Source organism: Tauraco erythrolophus, chromosome 19 (genome assembly GCF_009769465.1).
Source record: "Tauraco erythrolophus isolate bTauEry1 chromosome 19, bTauEry1.pri, whole genome shotgun sequence".
Classification (NCBI taxonomy): Eukaryota; Metazoa; Chordata; class Aves; order Musophagiformes; family Musophagidae; genus Tauraco; species Tauraco erythrolophus.
Genome location: NC_141483.1, coordinates 14,316,084 through 14,337,096, shown reverse-complemented (window position 1 = coordinate 14,337,096; position 21,013 = coordinate 14,316,084). Strand labels below are relative to the sequence as shown.

At 46.9% G+C, this 21,013-nt stretch overlaps 2 protein-coding genes across 2 annotated transcripts in view; one reads left to right on the top strand and one right to left on the bottom strand.

Moving 5' to 3' along the window:
* Positions 1-298: 298 nt before the first annotated feature.
* On the bottom strand, positions 299-10,368 carry TRAFD1 (TRAF-type zinc finger domain containing 1). The gene is made up of 11 exons (XM_086623224.1): positions 10,285-10,368; positions 8,687-8,822; positions 8,560-8,613; positions 7,121-7,394; positions 5,391-5,657; positions 4,579-4,652; positions 4,167-4,382; positions 2,234-2,360; positions 1,206-1,512; positions 568-643; positions 299-376 (listed from the first exon to the last, which is right to left on the bottom strand). Exons 1-11 carry the CDS (start codon positions 10,332-10,334, stop codon positions 332-334), a joined length of 1,626 nt encoding a protein of 541 aa, XP_086479350.1. The 5' UTR covers positions 10,335-10,368; the 3' UTR covers positions 299-331.
* A 286-nt stretch (positions 10,369-10,654) lies between these two features.
* Positions 10,655-21,013, top strand: part of NAA25 (N-alpha-acetyltransferase 25, NatB auxiliary subunit) — a 30,684-nt gene continuing 20,325 nt past the window's right edge. Inside the window, exons 1-8 of the mRNA XM_086623291.1 lie at positions 10,655-10,716; positions 14,101-14,186; positions 15,116-15,254; positions 16,728-16,846; positions 18,783-18,857; positions 19,726-19,833; positions 20,286-20,364; positions 20,893-21,004. Of these exons, the coding sequence (XP_086479417.1) occupies positions 10,659-10,716; positions 14,101-14,186; positions 15,116-15,254; positions 16,728-16,846; positions 18,783-18,857; positions 19,726-19,833; positions 20,286-20,364; positions 20,893-21,004 (776 nt within the window). The 5' untranslated portion in view covers positions 10,655-10,658. The remainder of the gene's footprint in view (positions 10,717-14,100; positions 14,187-15,115; positions 15,255-16,727; positions 16,847-18,782; positions 18,858-19,725; positions 19,834-20,285; positions 20,365-20,892; positions 21,005-21,013) is intronic.

Here is a 21,013-nt window from a genome sequence, read left to right as displayed (position 1 = left end):
CGCGCTTGAAGCTCAGGCTGTCAAAAATTCTTCCACCGGGTGTCACGAAGACCAAGTGTGGAAATGTCGCCCGGGTGGTGCCCACGGCAGAAGCGTATTTGCTGTCTCGGGCTGCTGCTAGTAGAGATCACAGACGTAAAAACCTGTAGTACGGACTCACAAATTAAAAATACATATATATATATAAAATTATTACTGCCTATAAAAATTTAAATTCATAGAAAGTCTTCAATGACACGGCAATATAGGAACTTCCTCATGCTCAGATAAATATTTGAGTGCATAATGACAGAAAAAAACACGTTTTGCACTCTACACACGGAGCGGTGGATCACTTCTCCTCGGGACAATCAGATGCTGGGCTCCGGGCTTTTGCCTAAAGGGGAAAAAAAGGAAAAGTAAACCCGCTGTTTTCAGAGAGCCCCTGCTGACCAGCTGCAAAGCAGCTCATCATCCTGGCAAAACCACGACAGAACGCGAGGGGCGGCAGCTGGGCACTGCCCGCTGCGGAACGGGCATCTGGTCCCCGTCCACAGCCGCTCGCCTGCGCTGCACGGGCGGCCTCACCTGCGTGTTCCTGCGCCTGACGCCGACGGGAGCATCCGCCATCCCGAGGCTCCTTCCTCCTCCTCCGCTGCTGGTGCTGTAGGAGGAGAACAGGGAGACACTCAGAGGCAGCAGGCAACAAGCACGGCTCCTTCCCACCAGGGAGCCATCGGAAGTCTGGGAAGAATCCCTTCATCCTCCTCCTGAACCCTGACCCAGTTCCTGTTGCGGCAGAACCGGATCCTATTCAAAAAGCAACGGGAAAAGCTAAGCTGGGAGCGCTGCCCTGGACGGGTACCGAGGCGTTATCCTACGCTGTCTCCCAGTGACTGTTTTGGCCACTCGGATACAAACGCCCACGTTTGCTGTTGGAAACTCAGATAAGCAGCAGCCAAATTAAATTGGGTGAAACCCCTTCAGCCCCAGGCAACCACGAGGGAATCCGGATCCGCACCACGAGGAAAGGAGGCAGAGGGCTGGAGTGGATTTCTCACTGCTGCTGCCGTTGGGCTGCTGCCACCTGGAGATGAGAAGGCGCCAGGCCCAAGGCTGCACCCCCACTTTTGGCAGAGCAAAACCTGCTCCTACAGCACCACCAACCCCTCACCCTTCAGGGCAGGACCCCGTTGGCTGCTTGAAATGGAAGAGAAAGGCGTTACCCTCCTCGGGCTGGAGAAGGTCTCCAGAAGCTGGACGTGATGGCTTCTGAACGGAAGTTCTGAGCAGGTCGCACACGTGGTGTCATCCCACCTGCAGATTCACTTGCACCTCTGTTCTTTGGTCCTCCCTCACCACCAGCCACCTTCCTGGGCTTCCCTCTGGAGTCAGGAGCATCCCGGGCTCTCGCTGACAAGGACGACGATGCGTTCCTGGCGTTTGCCATGTTGCTCAGGGGCTTGGTCCCTCGTGCAGGGTGGCTGAGCCTCTGCTGCCCAAAGTGTTCTGCGCACTGAGGAGAAACATCTCCTGCGAGGGCAGAACACAGAACTTAACAGGGACAGTAAACGCAGCGTGAGGCATTGGTGACTATTCGGATAACAAAACCAGACCTAATTTCCATTCCAGTAGCACAGGGCTTCATAACTAAGATCACAGAATCATGGAATGGTTCGGGCTGGAAGGGACCTCAAAGATCATCCAGTTCCAACCCCCCTGCCATGGGCAGGGACACCCTCCACTACACCAGGTTGCTCAAAGCCCCATCCAGCCTGGCCTTGAACACTTCCAGGGATGGGGCAGCCACAGCTTCTCTGGGCAACCTGGTCCAGTGTTTCATCACCCTCAGAGGGAAAAGTTTCTTCCTTATATCCCATCGAAATCTCCCCTCTTTCAGTCTAAAGCCATTGCCCCTTGTCCTGTCACTCCACGCCCTTGTCCAAAGCCCCTCTCCAGCTTTCCTGTAGCCCCATTAGGTACTGGAAGGCTGCTATAAGATCACCCTGGAGCCTTCTCTTCTCCAGGCTGAACCCCCCGCAACTCTCTCAGCCTGTCTTCATAGCAGATCTTTGAGGATCCCTAGTTTCACTGACTTTTAATCTTTTTTGCAGAAAACTACAGCAATGGGAGAGGATCAAAGATTTTAAGATTTTGGAGACAGAACAGGGTAGCAACATCTATTCAGCTTGGAACACGCACGGTGTTCCTGCAAACGGAAGGCAGCGTGCGCGGGTCGGTGTTCTGCCCACACCTCGGTGCCCGGCTCGGCTCCGCGCCAGCTCTGGTGCTTCTCTTCTCCCTCTGTTGGCTTGAGGAGGCAGCAGCTGCTGCGGTGGAAAGCTGGCTGCTGGGCTGGCGGGGCGCAGGTCACAGTGGTGCTGAAGCAAAACATGCGTTTGAGTGTTTATTCAGACTTATTCCTGTAAAAACACCACAGAGCATCACCCCTTGGAATGATTCAGCTTAGTAGAGAATGGTGCTTAGGGCGAGGCGGACACTGGCTCATCGACACACCCGTTTTCTTTCACGCAGAGCTTAGGAATAATCCCTACCTGTCACAGGACCTGAGCAAAAATGGAACTGGCAGCATGAGCCAGTCCTGCTGGACAGACCCACCCGTGCTGGGGCCTCCTGCCGGGCAGCCAACAACCAGACACTCTCTCATTCAGCCTTCTGCCTCTCACGCCTAAAAACGACCTTGCAAAGCCAGTCCCAAGCACGGGGAAAGCAGCCCTGAAGCACTGTCACTGGAATTCTGATCCAGTTCCTCATATCCATCTGGTATCGGTGCTGTCATAAAACCCAAATCCAGTTAAAAGTGATTTCCAAGTCATGCTGCCCACGGAAGTGCCCCTGTTAGCTATCCTGCTCCTAAAGCGGGTTTTCTGCAGGTTAATTACATCAAGGAACATCAAAACAAGGCAGAAATCCATAGGACACACAAAAAAAAACACGAACTAGAAAGGAAAACATCTGTTACCTTTGTTAGACACCGGGAATACTACTTAGAACGCGAAACTTTAAACACACAGTGTCCTTCTCATGGTTTGCAAACAAACTACTGTGGCAACTCTGCTCCCATCACTAATTCTTAACGAGCCTTGATTATCGTACACGAACCTCACCGAGAACGGCAGAAGCTGGTAGGTAAAGCAGGCTTCCCATTCTGCACTTCCAAAATAGGTAGATAAGGGAGAAAAAAAAAAGGCTTCCAACAGCCAACTGTGATAGGATGTGGATGGGACTTCTTAGTGTCAAGCATGACTATTTAGCAAAAGACACACTGTGAAATTTTATCAGATCTATTAATTCTGAATTTCCTATTGCCAAGGAGAGGAAAGGCCCAGGCAAACAAACAAAACACAGCTTCACCAGTTTGTTTGGTAGGACTGTAAGAACTGTTCACTTCCCAATTCCTTCAGCCTTGAGACAAAACGAGCAAGCTCCACATTTTCATAACTTGTCTTAATAATTTCCAGAGGATTGTCTCTTCCACGGGCACAACACTCCCCAGATCTGCTCTTTGGGAGCACAGCAGCACTGCAGCACCCAGCACTCTGGCTGGTATCTGTGCAGCACTCTTGAAAAGCAGCGACGGTTTCGGCAGTGCCGAGACCTGGTGTTCCTTCCTCATCAGAAGCACCAGGCAGCGATGGTCAGAAGAACCAGAACACCCCAGGAAGCTCCACAGCACCCACCACTTCACAAACCCACCACTTCTCTCTCAGGCCGAGCTTCCGATATAGTCACAGTCTTACTCTTTCTCTCTGTCTTCACATCTGCCCTCTGAGACATTCCTCCATCTCCCAGATTTGCAGTCCGAGTTGTCTACTCCCTTCCCTACCTACACAGGTCCTACCTGTGCTCCTCTCCCACCCTGGCTGTGATTCACACGTCCTGCTTTCAACACGACTTTTATGTTCAAGTCAAACATTAATATTGCGCAATTTCAGGGCGTTTGTTCAGTTTTCGTGAGAAGAGCTTTCAAATAATTGTTGTCTTTCAGGAAGAGCCTTAGCCTACCACAGCGTTTTGGCGGGGACACGAGAGGCTTTGTTTAGCAAGGTCTGACACAAGGGACAGTGACCTGAATTCCTAAAACGTGCCACAACAAGAGGCCGCAGGACTTGGCAAAGATTTTGAGCAACTGGACGTGATACAACAGATCAAGTTCTGTTTAGTACCTGATGATGAAAGACGATCTCCTCTTCCAGTTGGATGCCACAAAATTCACACGGAATCACGATGTTTCCTCCTGCCTGGACAGCTTGGGGCTGGGACGAAGAGAGAGACCTGCAGTTTCTGGACCCAACAGCACGCAGACCGCCGTATTCTCGTGGATTTGGGGAAGAACTTCTCTTACTGAACGAGGCAAAAGCACTTGCTGGGTTACAACCTGTCTGTTGTGCGAGAAACACAGAAAAATCAGCTCTCCTGTTGAGCATGAGATGGACTTTAAAAACATGCTTTGCAAAGACCAAATGGCTCGAGTTCTCACAGTATCACTGCGTGAAGACTGCACCCTTGTTTGGTCACGGTGACAGAAAAAAAGTCTTTCCTGCAAACCCCTAGACACAACACAAGAAAGTACTACACCTGGTGAAGGATCAGATCTTCGGCAGGGTACAGCTCCTCACAAAATTCACATGGCAGCATGATGATCTCATCTTCTGCAAAGGAAGGAACAGTCATAGCCTCCACCATAGGGAAGTCTGATGCAGTGGGATCAATTTATCTTCAAAATTCCTAAGCAACAGGCTCCTGTTCTGTGCCCCAGGACAGCAACCAGAGCAAATGCTGAGGAAATAGTTACCCTAGTCCCACTTGCTGCATTTCACATAAGCAAATTCATGTCACCCAGAGCGAGAACAATGTTTTGAGGTCACAGATACACCACATGGTCTGGCAAAAAAGCCTATTCCTGCCTTCAATAAATCCTTTAGTACCACTTCTCCTTTCAAAACAAGGTGGCACTTCGGGTCTCCCCCAGATCCTCCCTTCCTATCATGTTTACTTCAAAAAGAAAGGTGTCACCTGCTCAGTTGTTACGAAGCTCTCACCGCACACCAAGGTCAGAGATTCATTGTAGCTTTTATTTCTTCTCCCCTTGCTGTCTTGCTTTAGTAATACCTCTTGGAAATAAACTATTTGAAACACTAATATTGCAAAGTTTCAAGGGAGCTGAAGATAAAATTTAAGAAAGGAAGGAAGAATGGTACTCCTGGATTGTCTAATCTCCTATGCATTAATTACCTAAAAATGATTTAGAAGGAGTCTCACAGAGACTCATTTTGACATTTTAAAACTCCTAGATAATCTTTGACATTCCCAATCCAAGAATCCTCTTTCCTTCTCCCCTCCCTCAAACTTTAAGGAAAATACCCCACCACAGCAGGGTTCATACTTACTTTTTATGTGGTTTGACATGCTAAAAGGCACTAAAGAGTCACGGAAGACATTTGACTTGTCTGCTTCATTCAGATAGACAGATGGCACAGACTCTTTGGTGTAGTAGTTTTCCCAGAAGTCACCGGGAATTCCAGCTGCAGCGTTATTGTGAGGATTATTCTCATTCTGTAGGCTAAGAGCCAACACGTAGTCTAAATCAGCGTTCCACTCTTCAGAAAGTGAAGAACGAGCATTTTCATTTCTCTCCAACTGCTCCAGTTCACCCTCTTCAAAAGAGAAATATCAGAAATTGGAGGGAATGTTAAACCTGCAAGGAGCAGTTCACTGCTGTGCATTAGACTCACTCGACCATGAGTTGCACACAGGTGGCCACTCATGGAGGCCAGCGTTCCAAAGCCTAGAAGGCCACCTCGATCAAATTCAGGAGGAAGAAGGAAAACAGTCATCCTATTTTCGTTTGTAACAAGTAAAAAAGGAGAAAAAGAAGAAAGTTGTTCCTCTTACTCCACAAGCTTGAACTTCAGCCTCGGGGGAGCTTTACGAAGTCACTGAGGAACCTTCTGTGACCTACACTGTGAACAAGGGCCCATTAATACACTGTAGTCTCATCCCTTTACAAGGCTGAAATGCCTCAGCCTGGTTTCTCCAGTATATCGATGGGAAAACAAATTCCTTTTAATGATATTATGTTTGACAGCAGTGGGAATTGTACATGTACAGCAGAACACCATTTTCTGGTAGGAAAACTACACTGGAAAGAAAACTACAGCTCCCAAACAGGGTCCAAGACTGAACTGATGATGCCTAAAGAAAGGCTGAGTGCTCCTTCCCCGAGACAGCCTATTTCAAACCCCTCTGGTGTTTCATTTGTACTGATCACACGAAAATTTTAAACAAAGATTACGTGTGTGTAAAAATACTACTTGTGAACGCTCTTTGGAACTTAGCAGAAGTTACAGCTCTCCAGATCTGAGAGTTTTATTAACTAAGCCTGGACGTTACTTCCACAAACCGGGCAGTCTTCTACAGCAAAGACTGTCATTCAGTATTTTTGCAGTGCTAAATCCTGAGTGTCCCACAGCATAAAGTAGAGCCCAAATTCAGCCAAGAGCTCCTAGAAAGGGTATGTCTGAAGTGTGACACAACCTCTGCACGTGGAGGTATGAGATTAGAGGCTTTGGAAAGAGCAGAGGCATTTAGAACAGTCTCAGCTCTGCTCAAACAGGACGTTACTGCAGAAACGTGCAGCACGACGTAGCAGAACTCCCATCCAGATCTTACCCACCCTTCTACTTCAGTTGAGAGGAGCGCAGCTGCTAAACAAAACCAGACAGAATTCGCCATGAGCAAACAACTCCAATTCCATTTTTGAGACAAAACAACAGGCAGGGGACTGGGTTTGCACACCAGGAACCTCAGCAGCCCTCATTTAGCTGGCTTACAACTTTGCAGTTCTATTCCGTGTCCCACTCGCAGTGCCTCTGGAGCTTTCACTATTCAGTATTCTCACAGACACCAATGACAAAACCTTATACTTGGATCAGCTGCCGAATGTCGAATTAGAAGCCAATTATCACGCTTCTCTACACCTAACCTCACTTTTGATTTCTTTGTGCTGCCGGAACATTTCTTCTGCTAAGGTCCTAAAGTGTTTTGTCTCCTACGCAGCTGCTATAAATCTGCTTTTTGAGCACCCTGGGCCTTCTCCACAAAGGCCCAGCACAGTTACCTGATCTTAGTCGGCTTCTGATGTCCTGAAGGGTGTGGAAATCTGCATCCTCATCCTCAAAGCGAGGCACTGTCCTGCTTCCTCTTACTTGTTTCACTTCTTGCCCACAGACTCGAGGGTGCTCTTTGAGATCTTTCATCATGACGTTACGACCGCACCCACCACATCTCTCAGTCCTCGCTCCGCAGTAAATTTCATGGTCCTGGAGCTTGTCAAAAGCGAGCTGGATGTCACAGAACTGGCAGAGGGCAGGACGCAGAGGGCATGCTGATGCCTGTAAAAAGAAAGAGGGATTATTCTTCACGTATGGAAGACTGAGGTGAAGGCGGAGGGAGGTTCTCAGTTTGCTCAAGAGTTCAGCAGTCCATTGTTTCTTTGGCCAGATCCAAAGCTACACTAAAGAACAGCCTGAAACAAGATACTACATGAGAAATATAAGAACAATACGTTGTATAAGTGGTGTAGTCATAAACATGCCAGCTGAAGCACTCCGAATACTCAGAACATTATTTTCAAACCCGTAGCTCTCGGACGTAGCGCTTTTTGAAGTTACCTTTTAGATACGGTCTCGACATCCTGGACTAATCACATCTCACCGAGTACTGCAACAGCACATGTTAGTGTGTGCTATACTGGGGAACAGACCTACAGCACTTTTCCTACTCAACAAGAATTGCTTGTGTGTGCCCTCTACCCTACACGGAATGACAGGCAAGCTGCCCTTCAAAAGGGGTTAAACATAGATGAAATATATGTTATAACTGCAGATACTAAAATAATAGATTATCATTTTGCTTTATAAACAAAACTAAAAGCACCACACAAAAACATGCAGGATAAACTACTTCCAGGGTTTTGAACTGGACGCATCTTCAAAGAAAATCCTTTTTTCCTCACCGATAAGCAGGCTTGTGTGGCACTTCCAGAGCTGTCTCTAAATGAGCCCATAGGAAGGGAAGGTACTGGCATTTATAACAAGATTGCCTGTGACAGCAGCCAACTGGATTCAGAAACTCAGAAAATCCCACTGTGTCCCATTTAAGTTTTTTTATTTTAAAAGTCTGTTTGGACACAATGAGTTATTACGACTCACACAATGCCTGCAGCAGAGTCACAAATGCATAATGTCAAACGAACGAGAAACGTCGAGTTAACCATATTCTGAACTTGTGAAACAGAGTACCATTTTTCATCTTGATCCCTAACAAGGACAAAATCACCGATTATCACGGATATCCCTTTTATAGGAAGGCCTGAGCACACTCCACTCCACTCCACTGGAAAAGGCAGTTTCCAACCACATTCTGTCGGAGGGAGCGCGTGGTTCAATAAAAAGGATGCATCAACCACAGGCTGCAATCCAGGTCTTTGCTGACAAAAGGGCTCTAGAAATACCACAGAGAATCTTCCAAATGTCTCATAACGTATTTTCCACCAACCTCATGATCCTTCAAGAGACGTTTTTCTATCTTCATCCTACACTTGCAGGTAACCTACGATAAACAGATCTTGTTAGACTGATTGCCACAGAAGCCAGCAATTTTAGAGGAGAAGTTTGTTTCTAACCTGCAGGTGTTCAGACTCCATATGGGTCTTCATTTCAGACTTTGCGATTAATTCACTGCAGAAGCGGCATACTTCAATGTTTCTGCTACAGTGGATTTCGTGCACGACGAAATTAGCAACAGGAATATCCTTTTTGCTAGGAGAAAGTCACAGAGGTTACTTCCAAGAAAATACACTGACAATTTCAAGTAGTTTTTCATTAAAAAAAATTCCTAAGAAAGCTTTCCATGAATTTAGGGTTTAGAGAACTGAGTAACTAAAGAGAAAGGCAAGTCCACCAGGCCTGCATGTTCCTTTATAGTTGGAATATTCACATACATGGCATGCAGAGGTCACAGTTTTCACTCTGCCTTAAGATAAAATCAAGGTGGATTTATGTCCTTAAGTGAAAGACAAATTTTGCAGCATAAACAAGTTATCACCAGGTTCACATTAACAAACTAATCTGAGGGGATAAACGTTTCTTCCTGAAAATAAATTTGGCTATGAGAGGTCAAAAATACACAACAGATCCTGTTAGGCCAGATCTGTTCAGAAATGATAGCAGTAACCATACTACTCCATAGCCAAAATTGCCCAACTCACCTCATTTCTAAACCACCCATTTTCCTATCTCGAGGAGGACGCAAGGCTTACACACCCCAAAGGTGCAGAAAGAACTTGGGCACACAGAGCTTAGTCCTCATTCCTGCCCCAGGCAGGTGGCACCATTTCTAGACCGATGCATCCTTCCTCCTCTGCACACAAGAAATCAGCCTTCAAACCACCAAAATTAACTTTATAACCTGTTGCTTAGTGCCTTCCATGTCGCAAAGGAAAAACACTACAGCCGCTCCGTTTCCCCCCTTGCCGGATCCCAAGCAGCCAACAGCCTGGCAAAGCAACGAAGCCCAACAGCAGCCTCTAAACTGCCCGTACCCACTGTGTGCCAACAAACTAGACTGATGTTGCAAGAAACTGTTTGGATTTCAGTGGCTCTTTGAGAAGCAAAAAAGTTAATTTCTTTAGTTGCTTGTATTCAAGATGCAACTTCTGTGATTACATCATAGACCATAGACTGGTTAGGGTTGGAAGGGACCTCAAAGATCATCACTCCAACCCCCCTGCCATGGGCAGGGACACCCTCCACTACACCAGGTTGCCCAAAGCCCCATCCAGCCTGGCCTGAGACACCTCCAGGGATGGGGCACTATGAATGTGTTACCAGCACCGGAGCTTCTGAGCACGAGGAACCGCCGCCACACACAACACGTGCCTACCGAGTCCGTTTTCACACCTCTGAGCCACATGGCTGCTAAGGAAAAACTTGGGATCACGCACTTCCCGCGCAGCTCGCGGAAAACCCAGCCTTTATTTCTATCTGAATTACGGTGGTTTCTGCCCAGCCGCCTGTTCAGTCACAAACCTGAGCCAAAACTGGAAAAATTACTTCGTAAGACGTTAACACTGGACGGGGTAAAACCCCAACGCTTCCGAACAGGGCACGTCGGTTATTAACCCCCGCGTTTCCAGGGCTGTACACCGCTGACTCAGCCGCCGGCCCTGCCCGCCCCACCGCCCGCCCCGCCCCCTGCCCGCCACCCAGTTTCGTTTCTTACCAGTTGCCGCAGAACCGGGATTCCGCCTCGGGAACGGCGGCTATGGCCATGTTTTCGCCGGGGCGCTGAAAGACAGACCCTCCCTTTCCCGCAGCCCCTCACCGCGGGGGCCCGGGGCCGCGCCGGCGGCCGCCCCGTCCCCTCAGCGCGGGGAGAGCGCGGGGGGCGGAAGGAGGGGGCGGACGAGACCCCTCGGCGCTGCGGGCGGGGGGTTCCACTCGGCGCCGAGCACGACAGACCCCGGCCCCGCGCCCCGGCGGCTCTGGAGCCCGACGGCGGCGCCGGCCCCGCCCCGCGCCCGCTACCGGCGCCTTCACCCCCGCCCCCGGGGCGGCGCGGTCGGCGGCTGCGCACTGCGGTTCTGCGCTCTCATCATGGCGGCGCGGGGCCATGTGCAGGACCCCAACGACCGGCGCCTGCGGCCCATCTACGGTACGGACCTCGCGTTCCCCCGGCCCCGCGGGCCGCCCCGCCGCCACGGCCTCGCGGTATTGCCCCGACCCGCCCGGCGGCGCCTGGGGACGGCGCGGAGGGGCCCGCCGGGCGGCCCGGCCCGGCAAAGCGCCCGCCCGCCTCTCCCGCCTCATCCCCGGCGGCGCCGGAGCCCCGCGCGGCGGGCGAGCACCGGGGCAGCGCGCTCCGGGGGCGAGGGGGAACGCGGCCCCTGCCTCGGCCGCCCCCCCCCCCCCCCACCCCGGGGGAAACTCTCGGCCTCCGGCGGGCGCCGGTGAGCCCGCGGTGTGTGTTTCTGCGCGGAGCCCGGCGGAGTCCGGCCGCGGTTTCCCCCGCGCCGCCCGCCCGGGGCTGGCAGCGGGAGTTTGGCGGCGCCGAAGGGGCCCCGGGCTGCGCTCCCGCCGCGGCGCTTTCCCCCCAGCTCCCCCCGCCGCCGGCCCGGGGGTCGCCGCGCTCCGCAGCCCCTCGCCCGCGTCCCGGAGCCGGCGTGGAGCCGCTGCCCGCTGCGGCCGTACCGCGCTCCGGGGTGGGGGGGGGGGGGTCTGTACCTCCTTCTCTCGGTCGAGGTCGCTTTGGCCGGCGTTTGTTTGCTGCTGCGGAGAAGGTAAAAATTGGTGAATTCATGAAAGGAACGAGAGCAGTCGCGGAAACCGTAACGTTATGTGTTGAGGTGGTGTGGCACAGACCAATTACGGCGTTAGGAAAATTAATTGGGAGACGGGAGTGCAGTTATTAGGAGGAGATGTTCTTGTGAAGAAACCTCCCGTATTAAGCCGTCCCCGAATATTTCCAATTACGTGCAGTTGGGATTGCTTAAGAGATGGTAGACAAGCTTGTCTCTGTTTATGCAAATATCGAGAAAAAGAAAAACACTTCCCCAGGCTACGGTATCGTTTCCTTCCTAAAGTTGAAGATTAGATAGAGATTTTTGGAAAACGTTCTCAACTTTTTCAAAACGAGAAGATCATCTCTCCCCGCGGACATACGGAGAGTTGCCCTCCTTTGGGGATGAACGTGCTTTGGGGATGAACGTGCTTTGGGGATGAACGTGCTTTGGGATCGTCCTTTGCCGCTGGGGCGGCGAGGACGGCGCGGTGTAGACTTGCTTTCGTGGTGGGTTCCAGTGAACGAGGAAGACCGTTTCGTTTGATTCAAAGTGTGAACACACAGCTGTCTTAAAGCTCGTTGCATAGTTATGAACGCAGCTGGGCAGTTTGTCTTTATATGACAGGTTTTAAGGGTTTTTTCTGTAGTTTTCTGAACATACTGTGCTTGCTGTTTTTATTAATGTGCAATTATTTGTGTTATAACCTGTGTAACACCTTAAGCGTTCTTAAAAGAAAAAGCTTGGTAATTTCAGCTGATATTAAAGCAGATGATGTTGAGATACATTTCACTGTATTCATTTCAGAGAGTATGTCTGTTGGGGAGAGAGCTTTAAAAATGCTTTCTGCTAGTTCCAGCAAGAATTATCTGCAGTGTAAGATTTGAATTCCGGCTTTGGTGCTGCAGGACCCGATGTAAAGCGTACATCCTTAAAGAGGTGAATACCCAACCTCACAAAAGTCATAAACAGGAGATGTGCAGCACAAGGTTGAAGGTCTGATTCTTGACTTAAAAGAGTGCTTTTCAGTTTGCACCTTGCGCCTGGGTTATTCAGGATTCCTTGACAGCTACATTTATCTTTCATCTTGATTTGTTCTCCCTTCACCTGAAGGTTCACAGGTTGCATTTCCAGCCACTGAACATCTCCACCTACAGACTTGCAACTCGTGTAGGCTTAAGTTTATTTTCCTTTAGCTTGAATTCCTTTCGAAGTTGCCAGCTACTTTGGCTTCCAGCAAACTTACTTGTTGTTAGCAAAATACACTCTTTTTATTCTGCTGCAGTTTAGAGAGGTTTGTGGTTTATTTGATTTACTTTAGGAGACCTGAAGTGGAGATCTTATCGGCACAGTTGTTAAACCATCCAAGACAAGCAGTGCAGCATGGCGGATAATTTGTGTGTTAGTGAACTGTACAACACAGATCCTTAAATCAAGAAGTCTCTGCTGGTGTATGCACTGGGATGTTCTGTTCCACTGTTTTCAAACCTCTTCACTGAGAAATCCCCGCTCAAGTTTTAATGTTAAAGGTGATGCACTGGTTCTCCTAAGTGAAAATGGCCATCTAACCCACCTAGAGACAATGTGTTACGGTTTCAAATGAGATTTTACGCAGCAGCGTTTTGTTTTGGTTAGTGTGGGCAGGCTGCCTTATAGGAGGTTTTCTCTGTATGGTCTCAGGAGCCCAATTAGCTCTGCTTTAAATCTAAAGCACTTACTTGGCCAGGGAAGCAAATGTTAAAGCTGCCGAATATAAATCTCGTTAGTATAGATGCACGCTTTGTACTATATACCAAGGAATTGCTAAAGGTCGCTTCTACTTGGTAAGAGGGTTCTCTCTCGTAATGAGAACTGCAGTCCTGACGAGAAAAAGATGTGTAATGTAATTTCAATTAACTGACATTAGCTCTGGTCGCAGTTTGGTAGTGCGGAGGCCAGGGCGGCGTGAGCAGCCCCATCCCCATTGGCACGTTGGGTGCAGCTAAGCTTTTCTGCCAGGTTTTAGTTAGTAAATGTTAATTTTTGAGGGAGGAGAAACATACAGAGGTTGTGTTCTAATCTAAATTAATTATTCGTTTCTAGTTGTCTAGTAACATGGTGATGCGCTGTAAGTGAAGCTGGAAATTGTAATACCAAGCTGAAAAAAAAGCACAGAATGGTCTTGTGACAGGGCTTTTCTACAGCGGGAGTTTTACTAGATAGTGGGATATCCCCCTAGGATTTTTTGTCTTTCAAACCAGGCTGGTGAGAGCATAGTGATACTCTACTCTGTTAGGAACCAATTTGCTCTGCCTGAAGTATGGATCGTGTGGACAAGTAGGTGTTCTGACTTAATGCTTGGATAGATTGTAAGTGCTTGGTTTCTAACCTGCTGCCTGTTGAAAGTCACTGGGAGTCTCCCAGAGGCACACCAAATTAATTTCTGCTTGTAGTGAAGCAAAGAGCCTAAGCTCCATTGCTAGGAAAGAGCTGTTGCTGCAGAACCCGCTCTATTATTTGTCTCCTTTGTTGCCGTAATGATCTGTGTGGAGTAATTACAAAAGCTTGTTTGTTTGAATGACTAAAACTCGTACAGCGAGGTGAATACTTCATCTACAAAATGACACGTTTCCTGAACGTGTGGCTTAGTGGTAATTGTACAAGGAAAATGCGGTTTCCACTACTGGCCTAACAGCACATACACCACAGTAAAATTCGAGGTAGCTTTCCGGAATGGTCTTGTGTTCTGGTTTAATCTTATATACGTTGTTCTTGTGCAGATTATCTCGATAATGGCAATAACAAAATGGCAATCCAGCAAGCGGATAAGCTGCTCAAAAAACACAAGGATCTTCACTGTGCAAAGGTAAGCGTGACCGCGGTGCGCCGACCTCGTTTGGTGAGCGTGCCTCGGAGCGATTTGCTGTGCCCTTCCAGCAGTGTCCGTGATCCTCCAGAGGCTGCCATGGTTTTGACCCCTCTGGAACATCTTGGCCTGTTCTAATTCGTGTGGTACCGTGTTTGCCTGAAAACTTGCACAGATCCTCTTGGTGAGGTGCTTCTGATGACTCAAGTGTAACTGGTTACACCTGAGCTAATGGTGGTGGGCTGTGTCGGAACCACTGCAAGCCACCTGGGCACATGGGCTGTGCCTTAAACGTGCCTCTTTTTAGACCTCAGGTTGAGAAATCTATCTGTTGTAGTTTGGACCAAAACACTTATTTGGGCAGTGTAGTCCTTAGTCAAACGTAACAAGGTGATTTTGGAGGCGTTTTCTCTTCTGCCTCTTGTTTGCTGCCCTCCTTGCTGTGCCCCTGTGCGAGGGAAGGGAGTTCTGTTTCTGAACATATTACTGTCTATTTTTCTCTTTTCCCCATGGATTTTACTCTACAGTTCATACCACTTCTGTGTTTTGAAAGCTTCCCAAGCTGAAGAGTGTGTTATTGACCTGAATCTCATTTATGGCATTTCTCTCTGGCCACTTACTGAAAGAAAAAAGTGAAAATTGGCAGGACTGGTCAGTTTTCTGCCTGCAGGTAGGGACAGCTGAGTGGGAGCAGATGTCTGAGTGTCCTGCGTATTTGTTAAGAAACGCAAAGCCACGCTATTTGGCGCAACTTGCATTGGGAAATTTTCCTCTACTGCCATACGGATTAGAAGCTTAATAAAACCTGAGTTCTGTAGAAGTAATGAGGTGGTTGGGCAAACCTTCTCGTCACCAGGAATGAGAGGATTTTCACTGGTAACTGCCGACTGTGTTTCTAACAAACAGTTGCCTCTGTGTTGCGTCAACAGGTTCTAAAGGCAATTGGCTTGCAGAGAACGGGCAAGCAAGATGAAGCGTACGCTCTGGCACAAGAAGTAGCAGCACTTGAACCCACGGATGATAATTCCTTGCAAGCACTAACTATACTTTACCGGGAAATGCATAGACGTAAGCTTTTTTCCTTTGCCTCTCTTACACTTCTGGAAGAATATAAAGAATTATGATTTTTATGTGACCCAGTTTCATGGGAAATGTGGAATTTATTGTCGGTGTGTGTGGCAGAGATGGCTCCTTGCATGGTCTGTGGTTTGGGGTGTGCTTAATGCCATGAGGCTGTAGCCAGGAGCTTCAGGCCCCAAGAAGCTGTGTGACAAACAGAAAGGAAATCCTGGCCTCTCACTTCGACCACATCAGCCTTTTCAGTACAGTTCCTTGCGGTGACACGGTATTTTAAAAATCCCAAGTCGTGAATGTTTGAGTGATGGAGTAAAATTGCGGACACTTTGCTGAAAAAAGCCAGACCTTACATGCTGCTTATCTACAGCTCTAAACAGTTGTTGTTTCTGGCAGCTTCTTGTGGCACCTGGTGGTGGTAGCAACGTTTACTGTTGAATTGCTGGAGCAACGACAATGGGGTGAAACAACTTTTGTAGAAATAGATATCTGGTATCGATCTGCAATATAACAATAGCTCCCAGTTTATTTTTTTATGTGTGTGTATGTATATGTGGAGTTAAAGCATCATTTCTTAAATGTGTGTGTGTGACTTCAACATAAACAAACCCCTGAAAATGTCCAAAGGCTTTGGATAACCATTAAGCATTAAAGTGTCCAACAACTTGCATAAGCATTAAGCTCAGGTTTCTAACTTTTGGATTTATAACTCAGAAAGGAAATAGTGGGTGTTGGGCACTTCCACTTTTGGTCCTGGGAGAAAATTGCAATTAGGTGTTTTATGTACATAATTAGATGTTTTATGTACATGTGCTGAGGATATGTAAGCTATGTGAAAGACAAATTACGTTTAGTTTTTTAATACTACACTGGGATATGATTGTATGTGTAAGGAAAAAAATCTGGAAGGGTGAAAATGTAAGAAAGTTTTGCATATTATAATATCATAAGTGTTTAGTCATGATAGACCTAGTACTGAAAAGTATAGTGTGAAGTACTTTACTTGTTAAGAGTAGTAAAATAGGCAACTGGGAAAGAACAGGATATGACTAACATAAGTAAACCTGCAATAAGAGTAACTAATTTGATATTAAGCTCTGAAAACGTTCTGTGTTTTGGTACCTAATTTGTGTGGAGCAGTCATTCTGCCAAGAGTAGAAATCTTCGTTCAGTTTAATGCTCAAAAATAGATGAAGTCACCTTAAGAAAAAGACTTAAGTGCTTCTGAGCAGTTCAGTCGTTGCTGTTAACTCTATTTTGAGGGTGGTTGGTTTGGATTTTGTAAGCACTTTCCCCCTTTGCCCAATGTTTGTAGTGCTTGGGGTCTTGGGGGAGAGAGTAGCGTTTCTGTGGTTGATCAGTGTAATTAGATTACTGTTCAGAGTATCACTGATGCTATCTTTAGGTAGCTGTGCTTTAAAATTGTTCCCAAATTTGTCTTAACTCAAGCATCTGGTTTTGGTTTAGCGGAACTGGTAACTAAACTTTATGAGGCAGCTGTAAAGAAGGTTCCCAACAGTGAAGAGTATCACTCTCATCTCTTCATGGCCTATGCCAGGGTTGGAGAATACAAGAAGATGCAACAGGTACAATCAACAATTTGTGTTCTGGTCGTTTTAAGGTGCCTTTTTCTGTGTCTCTTACTGTTAATGCCTTTTTATATGATAAGTAATCTTCCAGAAAGCTAAGCTGGGTTAATGCAGAAGTTATACTCTTTGTGAGTTTTTATCCTTTATCCTTATTTAGGGAGTGGGTTATCTGAAGGCAAATAACTTTCTTTTCCTTACATGGGATAGGACAACTGTGTCTTTTATGTGCGTATCTGGTCTGATAGAATATGTTGGTTATTTTGGCAAGTTTGTATCCATCTATCTTGAACAGCACAGTGGTTACATATGAGGCAGTGTGTTATAAAGGAATTCTGAAATGGCTAGAAAAGGATCTAGCAAGATCATCTGATCCGTGTTTTCAGATTTGATTTATTCCTTAGTTAGCCGTTATTTTTGGAAAGGGTAATCTTACCTGTGCTCTTACCTCTGGAATCTAACACATAACTGGGCTTGTACTGGTTGCAATTCAGTAAAGAAAAACTAAGCAGCACTTCCTTTAAGTACATCTTAGTTCTCAGTTGGCAGAACCCTGTCATGCTGGTTAGTTTTGTTTTCATCCCATCCAAATTAGGTGCCTGGAGAATGCCTATAAATGGAAGATTCTTTTCAAAGCATGTGCGCTCACTCTTCTGTACAAAAAAAGCAGAGCGCCGAGTAAATGAGTCCTGAACTGCCTCTCGTTCCCACTGCGTTAAGGCAGCTTGAAGTTTGGTTCAAATGACTAGAAGAACGTATTGAGCAGAAGTGTTATTCTCCACTGTAGCCCAGCTTATCTGCTGTTTGAGTTCGAGCTGTAGGTACGGGCTGAGTTATTAATGCACGTGAAGTCACAAGCCTCATGACAATCTGAGCTTCAGAGATGGGACTGTATGTTAACTGTACTCCTGTCTACAACCATGAATGGAAAAGATGCCAGTATTACACAGCTGTCGATATTTAACACTTTTGTGACCTTTTTCATGCTTAAAATGTCACACAAACGTGTATCTAGCAAGTTATCCAGATACCGTCAGAGATTAGGATGTTCCAGATTGGCCTGTGTGTTTGAGCAAAGGACTTAGAGATGCAGAGAGCGTGTGCATGCCAACTGATTGGAGAGCAAAAATAAACCTCTGCCTCCTGTGCTCTGGGGTGTTTCAGCTGAAAGTACTGGAAAATGCAAACTGAGACAGCAATCAGGAAATGGGCACAGAAGTCCGTCTCTGGTAGGAGACTGTGTTTTATGTAGTTTCTTAAAATTAATTACGGGTTTTGTATGGGTAGAAGCATTGTCCTTCGTTATATACAGGCACTGGAAATCTGAGAGAGAAATGTGTGAATAACTCTTTCTATGTTAGGCTGGAAAATCTTGAATGCTTTGGCTGTGCTTTGATGCAGCCAAGCTTTCAGCTCGACCTTTGCGTAACCGCCGCTTTGCACGTGTAGGTGACCTCATGTTTCAGGTATCCCAGTATGTGTATGTATGAAATAAGTGTTGAAAGGCAGTTGCTTCCATGAGGGAGGCGTGTGGTTTGATGTGCCTTTCGGCACTGACTGAGCATACTAGTGAAAATCAGCGCTGGAAATGGCCCCTTCACTCCTAAAGAATGAGTCTTCTGCTTCCTGATGTTTTTACCACTTCTCATTAAAGTTGTCATCTGTTCAGGCAATCATATATGCACGTGCTTATTGGTGTTTCTTGTCAGGCCTGCACGAAGTACTCGGTCTCTGAAACATTTTCACCCTCTGTTTTCCTCTTCCTCAGCAGTTTGTTAGGATGGCAGGGCTCATGGGTTGATAAATGTCTTCCCGTGTAGTTGCTAATTCTGTGTTGGATTCTGCCATCATTGCTGTTTAGCTTGTGTCGCCTGTCATGACAGTTTATAAACAGATACGTTTCAGGAATGATGAAACTTTGTCTTGTATTTTTCAGGCTGGAATGGCACTTTATAAGATTGTCCCCAAAAATCCTTACTATTTTTGGTCAGTGATGAGCCTGATAATGCAGGTGTGTACAGTGTTGCACGTGAGTTTGACTTTGGCCACAGGTATAGTGCAAATATAGAAATGTTCTGACTGGAAATGTGAGAGATTGTTTTAAGTGCAGTGTGTGTTTGGACTGTTTCTGTGTGATGCTGGGAGGAGGACTGAGCCCTCCTTAAGCAGCACTGTTGATGTGGTCCAGAACGAACGCTGTAGTGTTTTTGTAATGCAGCTTAACTGGCCTGCCTTACCACACTTACAACTCGAGTTATTCTCTCATCTGGGCTAGTACCCTACTGTCTTTTTAGCTAGAGAGCTAATGAACGAAACTGAAATATCTGCAGCAGCTTCGTTGGGACTGTTCCTCTCTGTAACTGGGTTATAAAGGCTCTAGGAGGAAATAGAGGAGAGCTCTGGACCTAGCACGTCTTTAAGACTGCAGAAGGTCTGCAGGAACAGAGAGACCAGCTGTGCTGCTGTTAGCTGGGAGCAGATTCAGGCACTAATCAGACAACCTGACCCGCGTGTCGGCCAAACAAAAAATAAGCATGGGAACATTAATCACGTTCCTTGAAATCCTGTGCCGTGGAAAACACAAATGAGTTCTTGCTACGCGTTGTTTGCCGTGGCTATGATGTGCCTGGATGCGTGAGTCTCTGGACAATGTGTTCAAGAGTGAGCTTTTCCATCTATCACTGGTTTTATTGCTGCTTTTAACAGAGCAGTCGCTCTCTGCGCGTGGCAGATGGCAGCTCTGGATGTGTGGTTTGGTGGGGGGAAGGAGTTGAAGCACCTGGGTTGTTTTTTTTTTTCTTCTAGTAATGTGAAAAAAGCAGTGGGTGGGACACCACAAAACGCTGATGAGCTATTACAGTAATTCTTCTCTTTCTCAGTCTATTTCAGCACAGGATGAAAACCTCTCAAAGACGATGTTTTTGCCACTAGCTGAGAGAATGGTGGAAAAAATGGTGAAAGAGGATAAGATTGAAGCTGAGGCTGAAGTAAGGCTTGCAGATACTTTCAGCTTGGTTTGAACATTATTGAGACAAGGAATGCGCTGTTAAAGGAAGTTGATTATTTTAACAGTTTTCCAAGATAATGATCAGTAGTATTCTGGAAGTAAATGTGAATGTAGTGGGAGACAGAAGGAAAACCAAGAGCAGAGTTTTGAGAGGGATTTGGAGTCATGTGGCCAAGGAAACGTTTTGGCTTTTGATTTGACTTATGAAGTACTTGGTTTTGCTCCCTGGGAGGCCCCAAGAGAAAGTTCAGGACTGAGAATGGAAAAAAGACCTAAATTCCTGAATGCTCCACCCTCTGGGATGCTAAAGATAGCTTTGCAGGCCTGGCTATCTCCTATTTCTAATGACAGTAACACAGCCACTTTATTTTTTGGCACACCTGTATGTTGTTTTACTAGCAAATTTCACTGCAGTCTGATCTTTCTTTTAAGGTCGAACTGTACTACATGATTCTGGAACGTTTGGAGAAGTATAAGGAAGCCCTGGATGTCGTGAGAGGAAAACTAGGAGGTAACTTATTCTGTTGATTAATAACTAGAGTTGTGTGGAAGAACAGCAGTTCTGCTTTGCGTCAGACTCGTCCACTGGTTACAGAAAAAAAGGCTGTAAGAAACTGGACTCTCATCACCAGTTTCAAACATTGATGCAAACTCTGGAGGTGCTCTTGTGCCAGCTGGTTTTACTCAGCTGTTTATGGTATTTCAGTGTTATTCAGTGATGCACTTTGCAGCAGTATGCTTAGCAGCAGGAAATTGATAGCATGTTAGTTTGTTGTAGCTGCCATCTTGGAAAAAAAGGTTGTTCCTAATGTCCTATGTTTTTGTGGACTCTTTCTGGTGATTAAAATGCACTTGCAGTTTTAAGGAATTGGGGTATGAAGGTTTCCATAGCAAATCTGTTCTTTCCATCCTTCAAGGGCCTCTCCTGTTCTCTTACACTTACTGTTTTGCATCTTTGGCTATAATAAGAAACTTTGTGCAGAAAGTAGAGAAGGAAATGCACTGATTAAATAAACTTGCCCTTCTGTTTTTAATTTAGAGAAGCTGACGAGTGAGCTCCAAAGCCGCGAGAACAAGTGTATGGCAATGTACAAGAAGCTGTGTAGGTGGCCAGAGTGCAACGCGCTGTCGAGAAGGCTGCTGGTGAAAAAGTGAGATGA